The sequence below is a fragment of the Arachis hypogaea genome, chromosome 5, assembly GCF_003086295.3.
Source record: "Arachis hypogaea cultivar Tifrunner chromosome 5, arahy.Tifrunner.gnm2.J5K5, whole genome shotgun sequence".
Lineage (NCBI taxonomy): Eukaryota > Viridiplantae > Streptophyta > Magnoliopsida > Fabales > Fabaceae > Arachis > Arachis hypogaea.
Window position 1 is genome coordinate 23,516,459 of NC_092040.1, and position 26,550 is coordinate 23,543,008.

The 26,550-nt window shown below is 37.9% G+C and overlaps 2 protein-coding genes and 1 long non-coding RNA gene across 4 annotated transcripts; 1 reads left to right on the forward strand and 2 right to left on the reverse strand.

Moving 5' to 3' along the window:
* Nucleotides 1–224: 224 nt before the first annotated feature.
* Nucleotides 225–924, reverse strand: LOC112803326 (uncharacterized). The gene is made up of 3 exons (XR_011881633.1): nucleotides 877–924; nucleotides 479–540; nucleotides 225–355 (listed from the first exon to the last, which is right to left on the reverse strand). It is a non-coding gene; the product is annotated as an uncharacterized lncRNA (long non-coding RNA).
* Nucleotides 925–2,396: 1,472 nt separating this feature from the next.
* Nucleotides 2,397–8,612, forward strand: LOC112800956 (uncharacterized). 2 transcript variants are annotated; one of them, XR_003201625.3, is made up of 13 exons: nucleotides 2,397–3,011; nucleotides 3,104–3,202; nucleotides 3,739–3,840; nucleotides 4,441–4,584; nucleotides 5,097–5,191; nucleotides 5,273–5,402; nucleotides 5,485–5,589; nucleotides 6,515–6,621; nucleotides 6,710–6,805; nucleotides 7,665–7,754; nucleotides 7,845–7,929; nucleotides 8,001–8,065; nucleotides 8,185–8,612. XR_003201625.3 is itself a non-coding variant. In XM_025843423.3 (13 exons), exons 1-13 carry the CDS (start codon nucleotides 2,763–2,765, stop codon nucleotides 8,269–8,271), a joined length of 1,410 nt encoding a protein of 469 aa, XP_025699208.1. In that variant the 5' UTR covers nucleotides 2,397–2,762; the 3' UTR covers nucleotides 8,272–8,612. The 2 variants fall into 2 exon arrangements, 1 of the variants encoding a protein (XP_025699208.1); XM_025843423.3 differs by having other exon boundaries at nucleotides 6,710–6,761.
* A 597-nt stretch (nucleotides 8,613–9,209) lies between these two features.
* Nucleotides 9,210–11,871, reverse strand: LOC112800955 (LEAF RUST 10 DISEASE-RESISTANCE LOCUS RECEPTOR-LIKE PROTEIN KINASE-like 1.5). Its single transcript, XM_025843422.3, has 2 exons — nucleotides 10,359–11,871; nucleotides 9,210–10,279 (listed from the first exon to the last, which is right to left on the reverse strand). The coding sequence occupies exons 1-2, from the start codon at nucleotides 11,631–11,633 to the stop codon at nucleotides 9,671–9,673; spliced, it is 1,884 nt and encodes a 627-aa protein (XP_025699207.1). The 5' UTR covers nucleotides 11,634–11,871; the 3' UTR covers nucleotides 9,210–9,670.
* Nucleotides 11,872–26,550: the final 14,679 nt, after the last annotated feature.

Here is a 26,550-nt window from a genome sequence, read left to right on the forward strand (position 1 = left end):
AAAAAATGAGAATGCTGAAAAATCACACACAATTATGGAGGACAGATGACAATAAAGTTTACCCGTATCCATCTTCTGACCAGCCTGCTTGAAATATACCCTCGGCAGTTGCGAATGCCTCCTCTTCCATTCCTGCAAGGATCATCGTAGAAGCAACACCCGTAGGTCACACCTGTCCAAATTTCGCGAGACTGCATGCAGGTCTCAAAATCATAGGTGCTATCTGTTGTACGCCCAGCATCTGCACCTTGTCTACGACTTACTTTGGCTTCAGTCACTTTGACTTCTGTATTTTCCAATTCTTTTATCTGATCCTGGCTTTTATTCCTCATATTTGAAGATGGCAAAGGCGAGTCTGAAAGACAGATCAAAGAGTCTTCATTTATTAGACTAATCTGACAATAGCAAGATCCACCAAAAAGTTAGAATTTATGCAGGTTACTCAATCGCAAAACAATATACTTAAATGAATACATACCAATCCAAATTGTTCCTCCAGCAACAAGAAAGTAGAGTTCATTAAACAATGTGAACTTGTACCTGTAAATAAAAATTTTAGTTATATTATCTAAACCAACAGAAGCTTCAAAAGTAAGAGTTGATCAAATGGAGAACAGTCTGATAAATATGGGGGGAGGATGATCTAGGAAAGATTGAGAAAAACCTTTCTTAATTAAAATAAATAACAAAAATTTACATACAGAAGAGCTAGTCATGAACTAGCAAAGAAAAAAAAAAGAAAAGTTCTGTTTTATGTTTTTTGCACATACTGCAGAGGCTCTAAGATAATATAAACCTGGCAATTATCCATAACAAACAAATACACAAGTTGATGCTTAAAAATTAAAATGTCTTCATGCTTAAACAAAGAATTACCATTCTGGTAGTGACTCATCCTAAAGAATAGGATTTTGCCATTTCTCAATGTATTCTTCCCATCGTTTGTATTTTGTTTGGAATTTAAAACATAACAAGGTTTGTAAATATTACTGACAGAATCTAAAACCACTTAGAAACATTACTTTAGAAGCATTCATATCTTTTATCCCTTTTACGGTGTGTGAAGATCATAACATATAATACTGATGCAGATAAACCATAGTAAGGGAGAATATCAACTTCAATCCAATCAGACAACATACGAGTTAATGCATCATGGGCCAAGTCCTTTTCAGCTCTCTCAGAAGTCCCATAAAATTTTGTGTATCTCTTGCAGAGTAAAAGAATTGAAATTATTCAAACAAAAGCGCACCACAAAAAAAATGGTCGGTATACTACGTCTTGCTAGACATTTACTATATACAATATTCTTACATAATTTTGATTACCTATGAAAAGTGATGCCTTTTGAGAACTTTACTTTTGGAGATGACCATGCAAGACTAAATGCCACAGTGCATTTTCCATGGGGTTCCACTAGATTTCCCTCCAAACAAAATCACTAGAATCTTCTCTCATTTTCTATTTTTTCCTATAGAGATTTACAGAAAGATTATAGAACAAGCCCATAGCAATTTTCAACGAAGATTTTGAATATAAGGACTTGTTAAGATTCTTAGACGTGTTAAATCAGCTCAAATCCCTTCCTACTCTAGTAGTATTCTACTAATTCAATATACAAACAACAAACATAATCTATTTATACAGCAAAGGGAAAAGCTGTGATCCTATCAAATTAATTCATGTAATTTAATTAAGTCCTAACCAATCAAAAAGTGAACCACATTGAGGAAGAAACTTAGAGCAGGATCCGTTGAAATGAAGAGTTCAACACTGAGAGATTTTAAAATCTGTAGTTCTGTACCTTTTCATCTTTCCTAAAACTGGGTTATGCAATGGTTCAAAATTAGAGCACATCCAAAACCAAGGTTCGGTTTGAAGAAAACAGAAGAAAACTCGGAAGTTGTTTGACAGAACACAACAGAACAAAATAGAAGAAAATCAGATGCGACGGCAGAAAAAATCTCAGGAGAAAACTCAGAACTCTATTTCGTAAGGAGATTTATTCAGTCTCATTGATGCTCTCCAAGAACTCTAATCTCTCTCAGTTTCTTGTCTTGTGCGGCGGCGGTGGCGTCTTGCGCGGCGGGGGCAGGTAGCGCGGCGGCGGGCGCAGGTTGCGGCAGCGAGGGGAAGAGGAAGATATTGAGATTTGCAGTAGGGGAAGTGGAAGAGAGGGAGACAGTGATTAAAAATCCTAGCAGAAATTGATAAAGAAAGAAAATCCTAGCAGACCTTTCTTCTCTAAAAAAAACGGGAAATGAAAGAGAAAGGGGACAAAGTTAAAAACCAATAATTTGAGGGGTCAAAATCTAATTAGTAAATTTTTCAAAAAAAAAAATAACGGGATACATTTTATAATTATTTTTATGAAGGTTAATGATAAAACCTAGAATGTGGGAGCAAAGAATCCATGGCCAAAAAAAAAAAAAAAGTCCTAATTAGCTACTAATTTTTCATTTAAAAATATTAAATGACTTTTTTTTTTCTTTTAGACACATTTAAATCACCACAAAGCAAATCAAATAGTACCTAGTTCAAATTCTCATTTTCATTTTACCAAATTTTCTGATTTCATATAAATGTTTACATTGATGTTTACATTGATTCCTGAATCCCTGAGGTGAAGTATGAAAGTCCACGCACGAGGATTGCTTGCTTCGTGTCGTTGTGAGAGTGATGCTCTTGTGTTCCCTGATTAAACTCCAAATTCTTCACATATCAGATTAGATTTCGAAAGCGAGTGAGTGGAAGAAACATACATGGAAGGAGACGGTGTGAAATTCGTCAGATGGGGTTACGAGGTTCGAACTTCATCTGAGCCCTGCATCTCCGCCATCAACTCCTACTACCATCAGGTGATGAGCTATGGCAGAGATAGGTGTGTGATTCTTGATGCGCTGGACCATGATAACAACTGTGTCCTGGCTAACATCTTAGCCGCTCATTTCCTTCTATCCGTTGACCCTTTTCGAGCTTCCTCTTGTCTTCTCTCCGCCAAATTGCACCTTGTAAGTTGTAATCTCTCTTCTCCTTCTTTTTCTTCAATTCCTTTCTTTTTTATTTATCTCAATACTTGGAATTGGAATTCTGCTTGTGGCAGGAAAATGCTACATTCTATGAGAAACTAGTTTTTGAATCCATTAATTACTTGATATCTGAAGAGAGAGATGATGATGTGGCTCTTCAACTGCATTCTAAGGTAACACTTAGGTTCCCTTGAATTAGTTACTTGCTACTTATTTATGTATTACATCTAATATCAGGTATTTGTGAGATTCATTAAATGAATTTTATTCTTCGCTCCAAAAATTGGATCATATAGAATCAAGGTTTTCATACAATCCTTTGGTTCATGCTATGGAATTGTGGATGCAATGTCAAAAATAGGAACTACAGTTGATACATAAGAGGTTAACACTGCTGATTATTTTGGTGACAACTGTGTGACCTGCATAGTGAGTATAGGAAAGGATGCAAACCACAAACTAATCTGAGAAGGGATTAGGCTAAGGTGAAAATAAATAGATGATTAGCTTTTAAAAGTTTTGGTATTGAAGCAGGATGCTTGGTATTTGGCTATTGCTAAAATTCTCTCCCTAAAATGGGCAATAGGGAGCATAATGCATGTTGCATATTGAATGCCTTAGTTGTTTTTGCCACTCGAATTACTTTCTCTGCTTTGAGATTCATCTGTATAGCTATTCAACTGATTAATGCAACCTTTTTTTTTTGAAGGTTCTAAAAGAGTTTCCAAAGGATCTAGTTACACTAAAGAGAGCACAAATCTTGTGCTTCTATATGGGTCGGCCTGATCTGTCTTTCTCACTTGTTAATCAGGTTCCTTTCATATCAAGATAATATTTCTGTTAATATCTGCTATGATGTACAAACAGATCTTTTCTTTGCCATAGAAAGATACTGTTTTGTTTGTAATACACTTTTGTCTTCTAGATTATTTGCAAAAATCCAACCAAAAAAAAAAAAGATTATTTGCAGAAAGTTGAAAAATTAAAAAGTTAATGTAAGATTTTTTTGCTTAAATATTAAATGTATATAATGGAGGACTAAAATGATGTAACTATAATAACCATTAAATTGCAGTGCAGAAAAGTATAGTGTTACACAACATGATTTCCATATTTTTGCTTTCTATATTGAAATTGCTGTAAGATGAGAGTTTTTAAATTTGAGAAATATTTTGCCACCTATATTCAAATACCACTTGGAAGTGGGAATTTAGAATCAGCACAAATGCCTCAATCAAAATATTAAAAAGATGCCTCATTTAACTTCTATTTTTCATTCATCATCAATATGTTATCCAAACTTCAGTGTTATACCAGACATAAGGATTGGGAACATTGTATTCTTCTCATCTGAATTTTACTCTTATTATTGTCTATTGAAGGAATGCTTGAGTAGCTTATTATTTTACAGGTTCTGCCCCAAAATGAAGGAGAAAACTACTTATATGGCATGCTTGCTTTTCCTTTATTGGAGCTTGGAAAAATGAGAGATGCTGAGGAAGCTGCAAAAAGGGGACTCAACATCAATGAGGAAGACAGCTGGTCACAGCATGCTGTAGGTCAACGTATTTATTAAATGTTGGAATATGCATTGCAACTAATATTACTGCATAATAATATCTTTTGAGAATACTGCATAATACAAAAGATGATAACTCATCCTCACAAAGATATGAAAGTAACAATTAAGTTCTTTTAGGAGCCAATCCCTTGGTATATCATGTAAGGGAACACCATCAAACAAATCATGTGCTCTTTCAAGTTGTCTAGTTAATCATTGAGATTTTGGATTTGTCTCCGTCCATCTTCCATCCATCTAGGGTAATGTCTCAGAAATCCCCATCCCCCCCCAGCAATATATTTGATGAGTCAAATAAATGAAAGCAGCAACAAAATTTTAGAGAAAGGTCAATCAATTACCCTGGACTGGGGAGTTTTATCAACTTCCAGTTTCAGACTCAGACAATAATATTTATTAATATATGTTGCAGTCAGAAATATGTTTTAACAAGTACTTTTTCATAAATTATGGGGTAAGTAGTAAAATACTTGAATTCTGTTGTGTAGCTTTGCCATGTTCTTCAATACGAGTGCCGTTTTAAAGAAGCTGTGAACTTCATGGAAAAATGTTCACCATCATGGAGTTCTCTTTCATCTTTTATGTAAGAATTTGATTTGATTCATTTTGACAAAGGCTTTATCTCCCATATTGTTACTCATACAAAGAATCACCACTCTTCCAGGTTAACCCACAATTGGTGGCATGTAGCCCTTTGTTACTTAGAAGGTAGTGCACCAAACCAAAGAGTGCTTGAAGTATATGACAATCATATATGGAAGGAGTTAGACAAAACTGATGCCCATGGCGCAGAGGTATGTGATTTTTTTCTGCTTATAACTATTAATGCATCTCATTTTCTTTCTCTTGATGTGGATTTTAATTGTCTGATCATAGGTTTACTTGAATGCCGTGGGTTTGCTTTTGCGGTTGTATGTACGAGGTGAATCAGATCTCACTGATAATCGTCTCAAGGTGCTTGCTGAATGCCTAACCGATCAAGTAAGTGCATATTATATACAACAACAACAACAACAAAGCCTTGTTCCACTAAGTGGGGTCGGCTTAAGTGCATATTATATGAGTGAAGGAATTGGAATTACGATGCGTATGATGTAATGATGTGCAACTGGAAATGATAATCTATGGTAGATGTTCTGGTTCTGATATAGTTTCTGTATAAGCTTCATGCTACGATTCACATACTTCACAATTCAAACAAGTCACTGTGTCCGTGTTGTTGATGTGTAGTGTTGGATACTTTGTAGATATTTTAGGTACTTCTAGTAATAGTTTAGTATTTTTCATACTGATTTTTCAGACCTTCCGTTAATAAATGAGTAGATGTTACATAATAATCAATCAAATAATTATAGTTTATTGTGTTTATTAATTTATATTAATCCTAGGATAACCAACTTGGGTTGATAGAGTAGTTAGCTCACTTGTCCGCTTAAGCAAGTGTCGAGAGTTCGAATCCCGCCTTGTATATGCAACAACCAATTGGCAGTGACAAATCCTTAAATGGAGCTCAGATTCGTGACTGATTAGTTATTGGCCTTCCGAGTTGGGAGATACCGTGAGAAATAAAAAAAAAATATTAATCCTAAGATTAGTATTCCTCTCTTTTGGTTAAAATTTGGTGTTTCATGTCAACTACTTTACCAATTTTTTGTTATACTAAAGTTGCATCATATCTTGTAATTTCTGCACATTTATGTAAAGGTGATCATGTCCTATTATGTTGCCATCTCGTATTAGTATTCCTGTAATTGTGTTGCATTATGTCCATATTATATTAATATTTGTGCTTCATAGGCTTCGAATATCATGTTAGAGAAATTTTATTCTTCCATTTAAGGTAATCAATTGGAAATCTTTTGTTGAGCAATTTACGTATTTATGGCTTTATGCTAAATCTTTTCAGGCAAACTGGTATCTAGAGTGGCACCTTGATGTATTGACAGTGTGGGCTTTGGCAAAATCTGGAAAATTTTCTGAAGCAGCAGATCTCCTTAAGGGTTTGAAAGAAAGGTGGAAATGTTTTATTTTTCCGAAAAAATATTTGAGACACTACAATAGGATATGAGATAAAAATGGCATGTTATCTTCTTATTGTTAGGGTTTCAAGGATGAATATAAAGAAACAACAATCAATGCAGAGAGCAATGAGGGTATGCTCCGGTTGCTGCTTCCATGAATTATCAAAATCTATATAGTATGCCCCGTTCACAGCTCATTTTTTTTTTCTTATCCCTTTTTAGGTGTGGGGTTATCAGCCCTTCAGCTCACATTTATATTTTTCCTTGAACAATTAGTTGGGTACTATTGAGAAAGTTCTAGGAGCACATTTAATGCATGCTCCAAAACATATACAACCCCTCATTTTTATTTAAAATACTTTAAAAAGTTTAACCCTGTGTTTTACTAATAAACTGTCTACTTTTAAATGTTCACTTGAATTAAGAAAAATAATTGAAATGTATTGGTGTCAAAAACTAATTTAGAAAATTATCCGGAATCCTCTTAACTACTCTAATTATTTTACCCACTTATTTCTTTCGTTCATTTCTTAAGGGGTATAACTAGAAAAATACAATTAATTTGCTATGCCTATGTGGACAATTTTTTTGTGGAAAAATAAAATTTCAAGTGGACAGTTAATTAAAAGCAGGGTAAGTACTATATAAAAAATTATAAATAAGCGGTGTAAATGTTTTGAAGTACTCATTAGATATGGCTCTAAGAGCATATAAATATTTCCTATACTTTGATTGTAATTCTTTGGTTCTCAATTACTCTAAAAATGAGAAGAGTTAATGATTGTTGGATTTGAATTTCTAATAAGCCCATGTATAGCTTTGTCCTGCGTTGATGACTTTTGTGAGTAATAGAAAAGTTAAGTGCAGCAGTTTTAACTATTTACATCTCCACATATTTGATTGATTGTTTACAAAGCATTACAAAATTGATATGTATGTGGCTAAAACACCTACATATACATAAACTGCAAAATTTGTTAACGCTATTGTTTGCTTATGATAATTTTTCTCTCCATTTCTCTTTGTTTAACTTAGCTTGCAGAAGCAGTTTATGCGTATGGAACAGGTAATGACAAACATGGAGTGGAATTACTAGGTCCAGATTTTGATGCCATGGATTATAAGGTTGTACAGATCAAACCTCTATCTGAATAGTGGCTTTCCCTTTTGCTTATTGTGAAATTATTGATAACAAATGCACTTACACCTGTGAAGATAATTGGGGCATCTGATGAACAAGTTGATGTATTCAATGATGTTTGGTTTAGCATGTTGCTGAATGCTGAAGAAGCAATGAAGGGTAAACATCTGAAGCTTCTCGAATTGTTCAAAAACATGAGCTATTCTAACTCCAATCTTATTTTAACACAGCCATTGAAGCAATCGAAAAGCAAATCAAGAAGAGGGAAGGCATCCCCTTATATTGGCGAATGCTGGCATGTCTAACCCTTGTCCATGATCCTTTTTGTTCGTGGTTCTTGAGAACAGTGCATACAACATCTTCTCTTGCAGAATTCTTAAACTGCTGCTATTGTTTTCTGTTTTGTTTATTCAGGAGAGAGCGTACAAACTCGCAAACAGGCCAGAAGCTGAACATGCAAAGGCGAAGGCCAAGGCATTGGAGGAATCTTATTTCAACTAAAGGAACAAGTAACAATTATATCGCATCCGTTTCTTGCACAAATGCTACAAGTTGTTTTGTAGCTTGTAGTGGTAACCAAGTATGTAAAATAAGGCAATGTGTTAGATCCATCAGATTAAACTTGGTGTATCATGTCGAAGTGATTTAATGGTATAAATTTACATGATGCATTATCATATAACATACACCAAATTTATACCACTAGATTACCTTAAAGGCATGATACGCCAAGTTGTGTATCATAACTGTATCATAACATTCTCTATGAAATAAATGTAAAGGGATACAGGCTTGCGGTGGGGTTTGATCCCCACCAATGCGAAATTTCCCCTTCAATTGCATCTTAATGTTCCGCAAGGCCAGGCTGCATTAAAATAAGTAAATAAATGAATGTAACTAATCATGGATGAATTACTTTAGCTTCTTACTTTCTTCGGCCGCTTTCAATAAATGCGTTTGCTTTAGACTATCTCTGCGAATTTGGATGCCACTTTGGTGGCTCGTGCCATCTCACATTGACTTTGCTTGACAAAGTTGGAGGGGATAACTACAAAAAATGAAACAAACAAAAAAAAAGGCACAGAGAGAACGAAGGTGGGAGTTCAACTGTCTAATTTCTAGTGAGGAATTGAAACCGCTAATCACGGAAAAAGATTAAAACAAGTCCATTTTCGTTGACGTGAAAAGCTTGGAAACAAGACTTTTAAAGCTTTTAACTCCGACCCACCAATATAGAAACTCCACCTCAATGGCAATGTCTTCTCTAAGTGTTACGAGTTCGGAGTTCCCACAGCAACAACCTAAAACCTTAAAGGGAAAAAAAATGCTGTTTGCAAAATTAACCTACTTGTCAATATCCTACCAGTCTTTATCAACAGAAAAGCATAACCTTCCCTAAAGATAACCAAGATTATAAGTAATTCGCATAAGAACACAAATTATCCTATAAATATAGTTCATTACTTCATTCAAGAAAGAAACGAAGATTGATCTACAAGTATTTCAAGAGTTATACATTAGTACAAGCTAATGAGTATATTTACCATGAATATAAGCCTAAGAAGTGAATGTGTGCCACTCGTTCTTCAGTCCAATAACTCCAACAACCTTTACCAAGTTTAAATCTTAAATCCCCAAACCAAAACCCTAGCCGTACCCGTACGGAGTCATTCTGACATTTTCCCCCATATGTTACCACTTACCACAAGCAATGGAAGCGTCATATTAAACAAGGTCAAACAAGACCCTCGTGCGTGTGACTTAGGAGTCCAACTATGACGTGGCAACAACTAAAATTAATAATTTAATAATGTTCATATCATCATAGCCATTCAAAAACGGTCACCTTCCATCAAAAGAGTCAAAGCTTCCACATGTGCCCACAACCACAAGTCCCCACTCACTCCCTTGCCACGTCAGCACGGCCTCTCACTCTTCTTAGCTCCTGCACAACCTCCTTCGAATCGGGCCGGTCATCCTTCTCCGCCGCCACGCATCGGAACGCCAGCTCCGCCACGGCCGCAACAGCGTCACCCACGGCCTTCTTATCCGCCGCAAGAACGGGGTCCACCACCTCGTCAAGCTGTCCCATCTGGATCCTCGAAACCACCATGTCTGCTAGCGCCATCTCTCTCTTGTCCCTCTTTGCATCCACCGCCCTCAGCCCCGAAATCAGTTCAAGAAGCACAACGCCAAAACTGTACACGTCACTCTTCTCGGTTAACCGGAATGACCGGTGGTAGTCCGGGTCCAAATACCCTGGCGTACCTTGCGGCCCCGTCCACACGCACCCGTTGTTCCCGGTCGTTGTCGTTGAGCCAGCCGACGACGCCGTTTTATCTTGCAACACCAGAAGCCTCGAGAGACCAAAGTCACCGACCTTCACCCTCATATCCTTCTCCACAAAGATATTGGAAGTAGTTATATCCCTATGAACCACCGGCGGCATCACCGCAAAGTGAAGGTACTCCATTGCCATTGCAATTTGCAGCGCCATCTCCAACCTTACCTGTAACACAAAATCCAGGTCATAACGCATAGAAATTTCTTATGCTGCAATTATAATGCGAAATCTCATCTTATATTACCTGCCATTTTAGATGTAGTTTTCTGTTATTACGGCCATGGAGATGGTCGGCGAGGGTGCCGTTAGGGACGTAGTCGTAGACCAGAAGCAACCCTTTTGGGTCACTGCAGTAGCCATGGAGCTTCACGAGGTTGGGGTGGTTTATGCTAGAGAGGATGAGGATCTCGTTGCAGAAGGACTTGGAGGAGAACGCTTTTCCGGCAGCGGCGTTGTGGTGTTGGTGGAGATGTTTCACGGCGACGAATCTCCCGTCGCGGAGTTGGCCGAGGTAGACGGAGCCGAACCCGCCGTCGCCGATCTTGCGCTTGGGGTCAAATCCATTCGTGGAGGACTCAAGCTCCTCGTAGGTGAATACCGGAGGGAGGAGGCTGCGGTTGTTGCGGAGGAACACGGCGGTTGGATCTTCCTCTGAGAATGGCTGTTTCCACGCACCAGCATTCCTCTTGATAAACGCAACAATTGACACAACGATTAACAGTGTGGTCAACGCAACAGCGAGGGTCAACACAGCGGTTCTGTTGGCCTTGATGAACTTGCCCTTGGGGATCCACGGCGGCGAGATGGTGGACTCAGAATGGAAGCAGATGAAGTTCTTGTTGGGGTCGGAAGTATTGAATCCGCAGAAGCCTCGGCATTGTTTGCAGCTGGTGAAGTAAGGGTCTTGAGCTTGGTCCCATTGGAGTTCGATCCCGGAGAAAGATAGCATCTTGTCGAGATATCCTAAGGGGTCGGTTTGGCAGGTAGGTTCGGAGTCCGAAGCTGAGCGATGCATAGATCCGCAGTCAGGGAGGAGCAGGTTCGGGTTTTTGATGAGGTTGCATTGCCAAGAGCAGCGGTTACAGTTTGTTGGAGGGGAACATGGGTGGAGGAAGAATAGGCGGGCACATGAAGCGTCTAGGACTCTAAAAGGAGAGGCGGAGAGGTTAATGGGTTGGTTGGGAATGGAGAGGAAGTGGGTTGAAGGGCATGATGTATCGTTGTTGTGAGGGGAGAGGATAATGGAGGAAGTGTTGGGTTTGTAGGTGAGGATGGAGAAGGTTAGGTTGTTGATGGAGATGAAGGAGTGGGGGGTGGAGCAGCGGAGTTGGAAGGAAGGGTGGCCGCAGCCTGGGGAAGAGGAGAATGGGAACGGTAAGGGTAGGGTGGAAGCGAATGGAGGGCATGGTGTTTTTGTGGATGAGCAAGCCATGTGGGAAGTTGATGGTGTGCAGAAGAAGCTGAAGAAGAAGAAAAGGTAGAAAACGGAAATGGAGGAGACATGGAGGTGGGGATTCATGAATGGTGAGATGAGATCTGGTTATGGCTATTGATGAGTGAAGGGAGGGAAGAGAGAAAGGGTAAAAAGAAAAGAATAGAATGAGACTTGAGACTTGAGAGGGTCACGTGTAGCAGGGACGTAAAAATAAATATATTAGTCTATATCAAGCACAGGCCCCGGTAACACAACTTTTCAACTTTATTTTACTATCGATAAATTCAATCCAATTTAGTTACAATATACAGAAATTATTTTCGCTTTTTAATTTTATTACGGAGAATGGTGTAGGATAGCGATACAGAGAAGCAATATGTTTTATAGATGTATAATGTGAGAGAATTACTAATCGGACGATGCCAGTGTTTCTAGACAAATTGAACGGTCCGATTTAAAAAAATATATATAATAATCAATTCGAATTATCTGATTTAATTTTTGTTTTATTAAAAAAAATTTATACAACACAGACGGTCCGATTTGCTTCTTTTAAATTTTAAAATTTTTTCTTATAAATTGGACCATCTGATTTGTTCATAATATTTTTTTTTAAACATAACTCGTATAGTCTGACTTCTCTATAGCACAAGTCAAAAAAGGCTGCCTTCACAAGTTGGTCTAGCCTCCAATAACTAAAAAAATGAGCCAATTATTTTACATATAGAAAAATAAATGGTGTTTTTGTTTAATATTGGTGTTTAGGGTGCTTTACAAGAATGTGGATGCGTTAAAATTACACTGGCAACACGCAGCCTGCGTGATACCTTTAACAGATATTCGTAGTAGCTTTAACAGAATTTTTCAGCAGAAATTCACCACGTATCAAGCCATGTTTCAACACGTATGGTACTTTTGCAGAGATTCTCTGCACATTTCTGAGACAACTTTAGCAGAGATTTTCAGTAGAGTACTGAACACGTGGAAGCATCACAACAACACGCAGGCTGCGTGTTTCCACATGGCTGCTCCCAAACAGCTTGCAGGTTGCACGTTGCCCGTGCAATGCAGGCTGCTCCAGGCCACATGGCAGCCTCCCAGTAGCACGCATGGTGTGTGTTGACTACTGCTTCCCGAGGCGTCTCCATACAGGAGACAACACATGCAACGAGAAGTGATAGGAGTAAATGCATGCGAGGTTAGTGAGTAAGGAGTAGGGGTTGGCCATGTATAAAAGGGTTGGGGTGCTGGAAATTTGTTATGTGTGAGTGTTTGCTGTGTGAGGAAGGGTTGTGCGGTGGAGTTTTGTAGTGAGGGTTGGGGTTTGCTGGGTGTGTGTGTTTGCTGTTTTTGAGTGAGGCTTGGGTGGTAGAGTTTTGTTCTGTGTGAGAGTGGGTGGTAAAGGGTTTTGGAGAGTGCAAGGGTTAGGTTCAAACTGAAGGTAACTTTAGTACGTCTAATATGGTCTCCGATTATACGTCTCCGGAAGGTCATATTATCCCCCGCCACTTCCTGAACCACCACAGTCCAGCCATCACAGCTAGGGCAACCACTACAGCCATCACAACCATCATGGACACCACAGCCACCACAGTCTGCCTCAGCACGAGAATGTGCAAGGGTTAGGTTCAAATTGAAGGTAACTTTAGTACGTCTAATATGGTCTCCGATTATACGTCTTCGGAAGATTATATTATCCCCGCCACTTCCTGAACCACCACAGTCTAGCCATCACAGCCAGGGCAACCACTACAGCCATCACAGCCATCACGGACACCACAGCCACCACAGTCTGCCTCAGCACGAGAATGTGCATCTGGACTTTGAGTTTGCAGACTTTCCCGTATTCTCACCACAGGTTGATCAGTATACAGATGATGCGATCATCCGTCATTTCCTTCAGGGTAGTGCTCCTCTTGAGGATGTATTTGATGCAGCGCCACCACAGTATTCGTCGCAGTCACACCGGGCATCAGTGGACGGATCGGCTTGTTGAAGCCATCATACTCCCACACCCGATAGTCGAGCGAGTAATGCCATTGACCCGCATGTTGAGATTGATTACGGTCGTATGAATCTGCCAGCCAATGATCCGAGCGGTTTTGACTTGAATGCACCGACACAACAGGAGGTTGTTGACGAGTATATCCCTGGTTCGTCAGCTCCGCCAGCCATAGGTGGGTCAGGTCCAGTAGAGGGACAGGGAGTCGGCCATCAGTACAACCTACGAACAGATGTTCGGCCACCGAACAGGTTTACTCCCTCAACTGTTGACAAGATAGTCAACAAGACGATGCGGTTTTTTAAGAAAAACCTGTGAGCTGATTAGTTGGACTAATCTTCTGTTTAGTTGAACTTAGTCTACTTACTATTTCTATTACTTGCAATCATGTTTAGTTCATTCAAACTCGATATTATGTAATCTTTGTATTAGTTGCAGTATTATGTAATGTTTGTATTAGTTGCAATCATGTTTAGCTCATTCGAACTTGGTATTATGTTTAGAAATACATTACCATGACGAAATACATTAACTTAGATCTACATTAACCCTATGAACCATCACTGCCACCAACCCCCACTCGGTCTATCACGTTGTGCACATCTGCTACGACTATGACCCTACTTTTCGCAAAGACGGCATACCCGTGGACCATGCATTTCCTGTGAATCCATTTCATTTAAATACCGAGTTGATTTGGGGCGACCTTTTGACGTTCGCCTCAGGGCGGGATTCGGAACCATCGTCGGTCCCTGATAATCAGGCCATGTCGCTGTGTCGCCCAATGGGACAAACTCAATTCTTTAGACCTTGCAAATTTGCGACATCTTGTACACATCACTGACATACACCTGCCAATCAAGGCATTGGTTAGCACAGCACGCAATAACATAGCGACATGGAAGTCGCTTCACTTGAAAATGCCCACAGTCGCACTTCCTCTGTGCAAGATCAACTATTAACACTTATTCGCTTGGCATTTCGCGCACCTCAAATACCTCGTTTTTTTTATCAAACCGATGCGCGACTCTGTTTTCTGCATGCTGCATATTTAACTCTATCTGCTGAGTGGCAAACTCAGAGTAAGTAATCCCGCACGCTTGCGTTGGTAAGCCTCGGAACTCTTCCGCATAAAGAGCTCATTCAACTGATAATATGTTGCTCGGATGAGCGCCATGACAAAATTCACCGTTATGGTAAACCACTATATTTGCAGTGCCCTCCATGACATCAACAGCAGAGAAAAACACCTCACAAAGGACTCAACTCCTCTCTTGCAATGCAACAAAATAGCAATGGGTTCCAAATTTTATAGGCAAAATACTCATTTTGCGGGTTTTGTGTTGCAAAGCGATCCAATTAGCGTCCGCCACGTGTCAATCACGCAGGGTGCGTGTTGCACGGATGGACGTCGTGTGGCAATCATGCAGGATGCGTGTTGCATCGATGGCCGCCACATGGCAGTGCTTGTTTCTTGGTTGAAGCCACGTGTCAATCACGCATGCTGCGTGCTGACTCAGCACATTACCTGCGTGCTGTACTGTAGTCTCTGCTACATCCACCCACCTGTATATACACCAAAAAGCTCCATTCTGGGTATTACCCAACTATTTTATCCATATTCAAATTCTTTAACCTATGATATAAGCCTATTTTTTATATGAAAATTAGATGTGTGTTATGCTGAGTTATGGACGTTAGAGAGATTATACATTGTTGTAACAGTGGTAACTTTTGAATTAACGAAAAAAAATTGAACTGTCCGATTTTGAATTAACGGTTGTAACCCTAATTAGTCGAACTCTCTACTTCTTCTTTGTCTCTCAATTTTGAGATCTTTTAAAATCCTATTCTCTTGTTCTTTCTCTTTGAAGAGCCTACTTTCATGAGCTGGTTGAATTTGGAGGCCATGCATGTACCAGAATTTTTTCAATATATAAGTGCAAGTATTCAATTTGAATATTTGTATAATAGATTAATGTTGATCAATTAGGGTACATGACTAATATATGTGGTCTGTAAAATATAATTTATTAAATAGCATTTGATAACTTATTTATTTAGTTAAATATAGGATAATTACCTGTTTATATATATTTAATAATTATTTATGTATATTTTTTAATTTAGTAAATAACATTTATTACTTATTTATATTTATATTTGGATAATGATAAATATTAAATTATAATTTATGATTTATACGTAAATTTTGACTTTTTAAGACAAATATTTAATAGTTATTTATTTAGCTAAAATATAGTACATAATTACCTCCTTAATATTTATTTATTAAGTATTTATGTATATTTTTTAATTTATTATTTCGCATTTTGTATGGTTATTAATTATTAAATAGTATTTGATGAATTATTTTTATTTATATTTTGGATAACGAAAAATATTGATTTATAATTCATAGATAGATTTTTACTGTTAAGACATGTATTTAATTATTATTTATCAAAATAATTATTTTATGGTGTGATTGTAGCAAAGCTTCCTGTTATGGCAGATAGTGAATTCACAGTGAGAATGGAATTCAGTTCTAGGGAGCCCGTGATTAAGGCGATTAAAAATTATACCATCCGTAGAAATGTAGATTATTAGGTGTATGAGTCAGAACCAACGACATTTTATGCTAAATGTACACAATAAGGCGCATGTTGTGATTGACTTATACGGGCTTGTGATGCGTGAGCATCTTTCTTATCTTTTTCTAGTGAATTTACATTTAAATTGTTGAGTTTAATCAAGAATTAATTATCTTTTAACCACTATGGATGCTACTTTGAGTCTCGTGTAATTTTATTTATTTTAGGTAGCATTTGGCTGGATTTGATGGAGAAGAAGCTTGCACAAATGGAATGAGCACAAGAATTAAAGGAGATGATCAGCGAGTAGCGACGCGTGCGGGTGATTTGGAGAATTGTGCAGCGACGCGTGTGCGTACCTGACGCGTACGCGTGACACGCGAAAAAGACCATCGACGCGTACGCGTGACTAACAAGTACGCGTGACATGCGCCACGTGCAGAAAATGCAGAAAACTCTAGGGGCGATTTCTGGGCTATTTTTGACCCAGTTTTTAGCCCAGGAAACACATATTAGAGGCTTCAGAATGGAGGACTCAGGGGAACACTTTCTGTTACTTCCCAAGTTAAGCGTGGACCCTACAAAGCAAGTGGTCCCCATCCATCAATTAAAGACCTGCTGATTATTTAGTTAATTCTGATTAAAACTTTATGTTTATCTTTAAATAGGAAAAGATATTATTTTTGTTTTTAGAAATTAGATTTTAAATTTATGAGGATTAGATATAAAAGAGAAAGAAACTTCATTTTTAGGGGATTTTCATTAGTTAACTTTTCATTCTACCTTAGCCCAATTGACAATCCTAGTTTTCTTCTCTGAATCATGAGCAACTAAACCTCCATTGTTAAGGTTAGGAGCTCTGTCTATTATATGGATTGATAGTATTATTTTTCTATTTTAATTCATGTTTTGATTTATAAATTTAAGAATTGTTTTTGTTCTTTATCTTATGAAATTGGGTGGAATGGAAGTATGACCTTTTTTCTAATTAAGTTCTTGTATAACTTGGAAAAGCTCTTTACTTGAACAACAGCTTGAAAACATATTCTCCTGAATTTCTAATTGTTTGTATTTAACGGGATACCTAACATATAATCCCCTTATATTTGGATAATTAGGATTCTTGTGGCATATAAACTGGAATTTGATCATCACCCTCTAATTGAAATTAATTGATCAAAAAATTGGTAGTTGATAAATTTTAGATGAGACTAGAAAGGTCTAAGGAATTAGGGTCTAGTCATATATAGTTTGCCATGAATTATCTCACATGATTGAAATAGTTAGTAAGAAAAGTTAATTCGGAAAATAGATATCTCTGAAACCTTAAATGTTTTCTCCATATTTTATTCCCAACTTATTCACCTGCCTGTCTTCAAACTCTGGTATTCTGAGTTATTGTTTAATGCCTTTGAACTTCCAAACACTATTTTCTGTTTGCCTAACTAAGTAGTTTAACCAACCATTGTTGCTTAGTCCATCAATCCTCGTGGGATCGACTATCACTCACCTGAGGTATTACTTGGTACGATCCGGTGTACTTGCCGGTTAGTTTGTGGATTATAAATTCCACACCAGCTTGCAAAATGTGCAAGAAGTAGTCACACTTGTACTAGGGCCACCATTTCTCAAGACCATTCAAAGCTGGATACTAACACAATTGCAGAAACAATAAAGCTGTTAGTAGAAGTTGACCCATCTATAAAGTTGAAATCAATCATTGTGAAGTACAATCGAAGTTTAACTACACCATAAGTTATCGCAAAGCATGGTTAGCAAAGCAAAAGGCAGTGGAGTCAATTTTTGGAGGTTGGAAAGCTTCGTATGAAGCTTTGTCTATATGGATTGAGGTCATATGTCACAATGAGCTATCAACAATAATTCATTTTGAAACAATGCCTGCGTACCAGGGGGATAACTTGGTTCCTAATACCCGTGTACTATATCGAGTCTTCTGGAGTTATTACCCTTATATTAGAGCATTCAGACATTGCAAGCTAGTAGTAAAGGTAGACAAGACTTATTTGTGTAAAAAATAAAAGTGTTGTTTGTTGGTTGCAGCTTCACAGGATGGTAATAACAATATCATGCCTATTGCATTTGCGATAATGGAAAGAGAAACTCTGAGGCGTGGCACTTTTTTCTTAGTAACTTGCGACATGTAGTGATGCGTGATAGTGTGGGCCTTATTTTTGATTAACACGATTCCATCAGTTCAGTTATTGCTCGTAGTAACGGAGGTTGGTCTCTTCCTAGAGCTTTCCACATGTTTTGTATCAAGCATATAGAGTCCAACTTCTTGAAGAAGTTCAAGGCTCTGTGATAAACCACTATTTTATGGTTTATATTGTATTTAATTGAGTGGTTTTATCAAACTTTTCACCCACTTATTCATAGGATTTGCATGATTTTACAATTCCTTCCTAGTTTAGTTCTATGATTGAAAACATGCTTCTTTGGTCTTAATTTAGCTAATCTTAATCCTCTCTTATTACCATTCGATGCCTTGATCTGTCTGTTAAGTGTTTCAAGTTTCATAGGACAGGAATGGCTTAGAGAATAAAGAGGAAGCGTGCAAAAATGGAAGGAACAAAAGGAATTGAGGAGATGACCAGCGAGAAGTCACGCGGTCGCATAGCTCACGCGACCGCGCGAAATGGAAGAAATCAGAGTGATGCGATCGCGTGCCTGACGCGACCATGCAGATTGGAAGCTGCACGAACGACGCGAAAGCATGGACGACGCACACGCGTGGTACGAGAAATACTAAGTGACGCGAACGCGTGGACGACGCGGACATGTGACGTGCACGATCTGCACAATTACAAAAGTCGCTGGCAGAGATTCTGGGCCGCATTTCAACCCAGTTTTTGGCCCAGAAACACATATTAAAGTCAGGGAACATGCAGAGACTCAACATGCTTTCATAACTCACAATTTTAGGTTTTAGATGTAGTTTTTAGAGAGAGAGGCTCTCTCCTCTCTCTTAGGATTTAGGATTAGGATTTTTAGAAATTAGGGTTTATTTCTTCTTCAGCAACAGGTTCAATAATTTATGTTTCTCTTCTACTTTTATTTACTCTGATACTTTTATTTGTGTTTGATTTATGTTGCCCAATTGGCTTATGAAACTTTTCCATGTTATATTTTACTGCTTTGAATGAATATTACTTGAGGTATTCCAGATATTTATGATTTCAATTTAGCTTTCCACATTCTTGGCTTTGGTTAGGAAATCAGTAACTCTTGAGTTATCAAACTCAACGTGATCGATAATCGCTATCTTTGCTAATTAGCTTGAACTTCTATAATCCCAATCTTTTTCTAGGAATTAACTAGGATTTGAAGATCAAACTAATTAGCCACTTCACCTTCCTTCGCACCAGCAGAGGTTAACTAAGTGGAATTAAGATTCAATTTTCATCATCATTGATAAGGATAACTAGGATAGGACTTCCAATTTCTCATACCTTGCCAAGAGTTTATTTTACAGTCATTTATTTATTTTACTTGTTATTTATCATACTCGTTCATCATTCTCAAAACCCCCAATTTACAAAACTCATAACCAATAACAAGAACATACCTCCCTGCAATTCCTTGAGAAGACGACCCGAGGTTTAAATACTTCGGTTATCAATTTATTTAGGGGTTTGTTACTTGTGACAACCAAAACGTTTGTAAGAAAGGTTGATTGCTTGGTTTAGTAACTATACTTACAACGAGAGTTTACTATACTTCTAAACCATCAATCATCAGTTCTTCAAAATGGCGCCGTTGCCGGGGAATTGCAAACATGTGCCTTATTATTGGTTATTGTAAATATTTTTCAAAAAAAATTCAGATTTTAAATTTTTTTTTTATCTTATCTTATCTTATTTTTCAAAATTCAAATCTTTTTTTTCAAAAATTATATCTTTTTCAAAATCTTATCTTATCTTTTTTTCAAAGTAATTTCTTTTTTCTTAGTTTTTGTTTCTATTTTCTTCTACTACTATAAACTCTCACCCATTTGGCTATGAGTCTAGTTACAATTATGTTGTTGGAAGAGGAAATTACAATGAGAATAGGCATCAAGGCTGGAACAATCAAAGATGGGAGGAGCCACAAGGAATTGATCAACCCTCATGGCAACAACCACCTCCAATGGACTATCAACAACTATTCTGTGATGCATATCAAGGCAATGGCTATGATGAGCACTCTTTTGATTATCAACAACCACCACCATACGCCTATGAACCCCCTCCTCAACATAGCTTTGGACCACCATACTCACAAGCCCATTTTCACCATTCACCTCCATATGACCCTAACCCTCATCCACCGTACCAACCATCTTATGAACCATATGAACCATATATAGAACCACCCAAATTCCAACCCAATTACTCCCAAGAACCACCACCTCCACATGCACCATATCCATATCCATCAATCCAAGAGCCTTATGGTCCTACTTATGATACGCAAGCGGAACAAGAATCAACGGATCATCTCAAGGAAACAGTGGATCGATTTCAGGCAACCCTTCATCAATTGAATCAAGCAATAAATCAATTGGCTTCCCGATGTTTAGACACTCAAGGAACCCCCATGGCTTCATGTGGACAATCTAATGAAGAACGTAGCATGAAGGAGACATTAGAAACTCTGGTGGACAGTAAAGAGCATGAATTTGTACTGGAACAAGTGGAGGAAGCTAGAATTATTGAAGAAGAAGAAGTGGTTGAAGACTTAGGAGATGCTGAACCTCTATGGGAATGTCAAGACATAGAGCCTCCTTCCAAGGTATTTGAAATTGATGTTGAGGAGGGTGTACAACTTACAAGGCATGTCATAATAGAAGACTTGGAAGAGGTTAATCAAGAGATGGAGATTCAAGAAGAAGAGGCACAACCTCCCATGCCCTTGGTGAGCAATAACGAAGAGATTAAATTAGAAGAAAGCCACCAAGAGGAAGAGGTTGATATTGAAGAAGCTTGCAAAGAGGTGGAAGATGTCAAAGAAGAGCACAAGGAAATGGAGCTTGCACGTTCATTAGAAACACCTCCCCCTAAGTTACCATCATCCTTCACAACATTCAAGTGGGTAAAATTCATATCCCTTAGCTTTCTAATTCCACTTGAATATGGGCTACTGGAGACGGATGGTCAGCTTAGAGCTCTTTGTGGCATTAAGAATAAGAAGAAGATGGTCAGTAGTAAGAATTGTCCTACAAGGTTCCTTATGGTGGGAAGCTTTAAGTTTAAACGCAAAGGTTGGTGTAAAGCTCAACTGAATGGGTCTAGGAAGTTGTTTGGCCGCTGCAGTGAGAATTCAAATTAATTATCACCCAGCTGGAAAAATACAGATCCCGACAAAAATGGGTGTACAAGCAAGATTTGGGATCCTGGAATCTACTCTGACATTTGTCACCCCGGGAGCCTAAGAATCTGTTTGAAGCTTCTTAAGGGCTTTACATGCTTAGTTTGGGACCCCAGAGGTTACTAGAGATACAAACATTGGTGGAGATTCCTGGATGAGTTCAAACACAAGCCACCATAACAGGGAGCTCACTAAATGTCCAACTTAAGGACTTTAACTAAAAGTGCTAGGTGGGAGACAACCCACCATGGTATGATCGTTCCTTTTTTTCATTTTTATTTAGTTTTATTTGTTTTCGAGTTTTATTTTATTTTATTGAACCTAGAGTTTTGCATAACATTCATATTAGCATTGCATTCTGCATAAAAAAAGGGGAAGCCGCGACAGCATCGCCGACGCGACTGCGTCGCAGGTGGCTCAGAGAAAATGATAAATCGAATAGAGAGTCACGCAAGAGCGTGGCTGGAGGCATGCCCGTGGCACAAATCGCCCCACGCGACCGCGTTGATGACGCGTCCGCGTCACATGCGAAACATGCCTCCCACGCGTCCGCATCACCTACGTGGCCGCGTGACCTGGTAATCGACGTAAAAAAGAGTGCATAGCTGAAAGTTATGCTGGAGTGGTCCTGGATTAGTGCTAGACGCACAATCCCTACCACGCGAACGCGTGCCCCACGCGTCCGCGTCATATCCCAATATTGGCCACTCACGCGATCGCATGACCCACGCGATCGCGTCACCCATATTTTGGCAAAATAAGATTTTTGAACAGAAAGTTGTGCGAGCGTGAGGCTGCCCTCGCGCTAGTCGCATAAAACGAGTCACGCGTTCGCGTGACCGACGCGACCGTGTCGATTAACTTAAAGCGCAAGTCGCGCGAACGCGTCCCCCACGCGTCCGCGTCGCTTGCGCCGCACAGCTTATCCTGATCCGCGCCAAAATTTTATCTTTTCTCCCCCAATCCTAATTTTTCCTTACCTCTTTCTTACTTACCTCTTCTTCTTTTCTTTCACTTCTCATTCTTCTTTTCTTTCATTTTATTTAATTTATTTGCATACTTTCATTCATTGCATTATTTTCATTGGTGTTAGAAATTTATTTGGGTCATTATTTTCTAAATTTTTGTGAATTGTTTGACAATTATATATTACTTTTTAAAGGATTGCTTGCATGTTCAATTTAATGCATTCAATAACTTATTTACCATGCATGCTAAGTGTTTGTGAAAATGCCCATATGGCATTATACACTGTTTTTCAGTATCTTCTATCCTTCTACTCTAATGCCTGCTTTTCACAACACCCTTTCCAATATTCTATTAATTGAATATAATTGTCAATACAAATGTTATTGTTAGTTTCTCACGACTAATAATACATTATGGATTTTAATGCTTGATTTACGCTACTCATGCCTTTGCCAGCATGCCAATAAACATCTTGCATTTAATTGCCTCAATTTATCATGCCCTGTTTTCATTACTGTCCTAATTTCATGGAGTCGCGACCATGTGTTAACGACATTCTTCTTTATTTTGGCATGATTCTTACTAGTACTGCCCTCTCCCTTGCTCTATCCCTTTGACTTCATGTCCCTTTCTCTTCTCCCTTTTTCAGGCTGGCCACCGGGAAGAGTAAAGAGAAAGACTCTACAACGAGCATCGGCTGAGGAACCACAACACCCGCCCACCTGTACATCTCAGCATGCACCGAGGACGGTGCAATCTTTAAGTGTGGGGAGGTCGATACCGATCTCCACGGGTCAGTTAGTCCCTTCTTAACACCAATTTTTGTTTTTCGTTGTTGCATTACAGTTTAATTTCGTGCATATTTTACCACTTGATTGAAGTAATATTTTCTTTTTCAAGAAAACTTTTTATAGTATTTCACTAATTTAAATTAAAAACTTTTTGAAAAACTTGTATGAAGAAATATTGTTTTGGAACATAGTTTAGAGCTCGAACACACAAAAACCAGTGAGATTTTGAGCCTATTTGATTGGTTGTATTCTATCAACCAATAGTTTATTTTTTATGTGTGTTTTTCTCTCTAAAATTGTGATATTTGTCTTGCTTAGTTCTATATTTCCATCATTTGATGTATGCATGCACTTATATGATTGAGGCCTTGTTTCACTGAGCTTACATACCCATATGCCTTATCTTTTATTATCCTTTGCAAACCTATGTTGAGCCTATTTTACCCCTTGTTCTTTACTTTAGCTCATTACTAACTCTAAGCGGAAAACAATAATGTCCTTAATTTGAATCCTTGGTTAGCTTAGACTAGTAAAAGTGCTCATGATTTAAGTGTGGGGAAGTTGGGTTAGAAAATATTTGGTTTGAATAATTGGGTGTTATATATTTTAGTGAAAAATGTGCAAAATAATAGTTGAGCACATATTATTGCATTCAATACTTTAATCATATGCATTGAGAAAAATAAAAAATAAAAAAAACGAAAAAGAAAAAGAAAAAGAAAAGAGCAAATAATAAAAAGGGACAAAATGCTCCAAAGTAAGTGTTGGTATTAATACATATGTACTGTACTCAAATTTAGGATGCATGAATATGTAGAAAATACAGTTAATGGGAAGTTAGATTTTGTATTTTAATTAAATGGATTGTCTTAAGTTAAGTGGAAAGTTTATGTTAATTAAGGATTCAAATTTTAGTCCACTTGGCCAAATACAATCCTACCTTGACCCTAACCCCATTACAACCCTTAAAAGACCTCTTGATTTGTGTATTGGTGCATTAAATTTTTGTTGATTGTTAGATGAAGAGCAAGCTATAGAAAGCAAGATTAATAGAGAATTGAGAGAATTGACCCTATACACCTGAGAGATTAGAGTGATATACACTACGAGTGATGGTTCAGTGCTTAATTCTATGTTCCCTGCTTTCATGAGCTATCTTCTTCTTGAAAGTTATTTATATTGTATTTTGTGATTTGAATTAGTGAAATCTAGTTCATATTTATTCTTGAAGGATTTATTTACTTTTTCACCAAGTAGGTAGAATTATTTTAGCATGTAGTTGCATTCACATTCATAGGTTGCATTTTATGAGTCTTGCTTTTTCCTACTCATTTATTTTGTTTCCTTGAGCTTATCATGAGGACATGCTAATGTTTAAGTGTGGGGAGGTTGATAAACCACTATTTTATGGTTTATATTGTATTTAATTGAGTGGTTTTATCAAACTTTTCACCCACTTATTCATAGGATTTCCATGATTTTACAATTCCTTCCTAGTTTAGTTCTATGATTGAAAACATGTTTTTTTTTGTCTTAATTTAGCTAATCTTAATCCTCTCTTATTACCATTCGATGCCTTGATCTGTGTGTTAAGTGTTTCAGGCTTCATAGGGCAGGAATGGCTTAGAGAATAAAGAGGAAACATGCAAAAATGGAAGGAACACAAGAAATTGAGGAGATGACCAGCGAGAAGTCACGCGATCGCATGGCTCACGCGACCGCGTGAAATGGAAGAAATCAGAGTGACGCGATCCCGCGCAGATTGGAAGCTGCACGAACGACGTGAAAGCATGGACGACGCGCACGCGTGGTACGAGAAATACTAAGTGACGCGAATGCGTGGACGACGCGGACGCGTGACGTGCGCGATCTGCAGAATTACAAAAGTTGCTGGCAGAGATTCTGGGCCGCATTTCAACCCATTTTTTGGCCTAGAAACACAGATTAAAGTCAGGGAACATGCAGAGACTCAACATGCTTTCATAACTCACAATTTTAGGTTTTAGATGTAGTTTTTAGAGAGAGAGAGGCTCTCTCTTCTCTCTTAGGATTTAGGATTAGGATTTTTAGAAATTAGGGTTTATTTCTTCTTCAGAAACAGGTTCAATAATTTATGTTTCTCTTCTACTTTTATTTACTCTGATACTTTTATTTGTGTTTGATTTATGTTGCCCAATTGGCTTATAAAACTTTTCCATGTTAGACTTTACGGCTTTGAATGAATATTACTTGAGGTATTCCAGATATTTATGATTTCAATTTAGCTTTCCACATTCTTGGATTTGGTTAGGAAATCAGTAACTCTTGAGTTATCAAACTCAACGTGATCGATAATCGCTATCTTTGCTAATTAGCTTGAACTTCTATAAGCCCAATCTTTTTCTAGGAATTAACTAGGATTTGAAGATCAAACTAATTAGCCACTTCACCTTCCTTCGCACCAGCAGAGGTTAACTAAGTGGAATTAAGATTCAATTTTCATCATCATTGATAAGGATAACTAGGATAGGACTTCCAATTTCTCATACCTTGCCAAGAGTTTATTTTACAGTCATTTATTTATTTTACTTGTTATTTATCATACTCGTTCATCATTCTCAAAACCCCCAATTTACAAAACTCATAACCAATAACAAGAACATACCTCCCTGCAATTCCTTGAGAAGACGACCCGAGGTTTAAATACTTCGGTTATCAATTTATTTAGGGGTTTGTTACTTGTGACAACCAAAACGTTTGTAAGAAAGTTTGATTGCTTGGTTTAGTAACTATACTTACAACGAGAGTTTACTATACTTCTAAACCATCAATCATCAGTTCTTCACTCCGTACTTGCAGAAGCTTATCGTTAACATTGGTAAATTTGAATAAAACGAAGTTTGTTATTGTTATAGTTAATATTATAATGAATTTTGTTTATAGTTGGCCTTTTTATATCACAGGATATTCAAGGACGGTTCGCGAGTACGAGATGCATTATCAGTGATTACGCAAACGGGATGAGGCTTACACCAACTGGTTGAACCAGATCCCACGTAAATAGTATGCTTTGGCATTTGATAGTGGATACCGATGTGTCATATGACCATCAATCTAGTGGAATGCATCAATTTGGTCTTCAAAGGGGCACGCAGTCTCCCAGTCACTGCACTTGTTAAGGCAATATTTTACAGGCTTAATAAATTGTTCACCAGAAAAAGATCCAAGGTTAAGGCTCATATTAATGCTAGACAAGTGTTCTATGAGCTTGTGACCTCCAAATTATATGTGAATCAAAC

Bases quoted from the DNA above. Each gene is read 5' to 3' on its own strand.
- LOC112800956 (XM_025843423.3), top strand. From the start codon at position 2,763: ATGGAAGGAGACGGTGTGAAATTCGTCAGATGGGGTTACGAGGTTCGA. The intron at 3,203-3,738 runs GTAACACTTAGG...TTTTTTTTGAAG, and splicing joins CTCTTCAACTGCATTCTAAG to GTTCTAAAAGAGTTTCCAAA. The intron at 5,590-6,514 runs GTAAGTGCATAT...AAATCTTTTCAG, and splicing joins CTGAATGCCTAACCGATCAA to GCAAACTGGTATCTAGAGTG.
- LOC112800955 (XM_025843422.3), bottom strand. From the start codon at position 11,633: ATGAATCCCCACCTCCATGTCTCCTCCATTTCCGTTTTCTACCTTTTC. The intron at 10,280-10,358 runs GTAATATAAGAT...TTTGTGTTACAG, and splicing joins AACTACATCTAAAATGGCAG to GTAAGGTTGGAGATGGCGCT.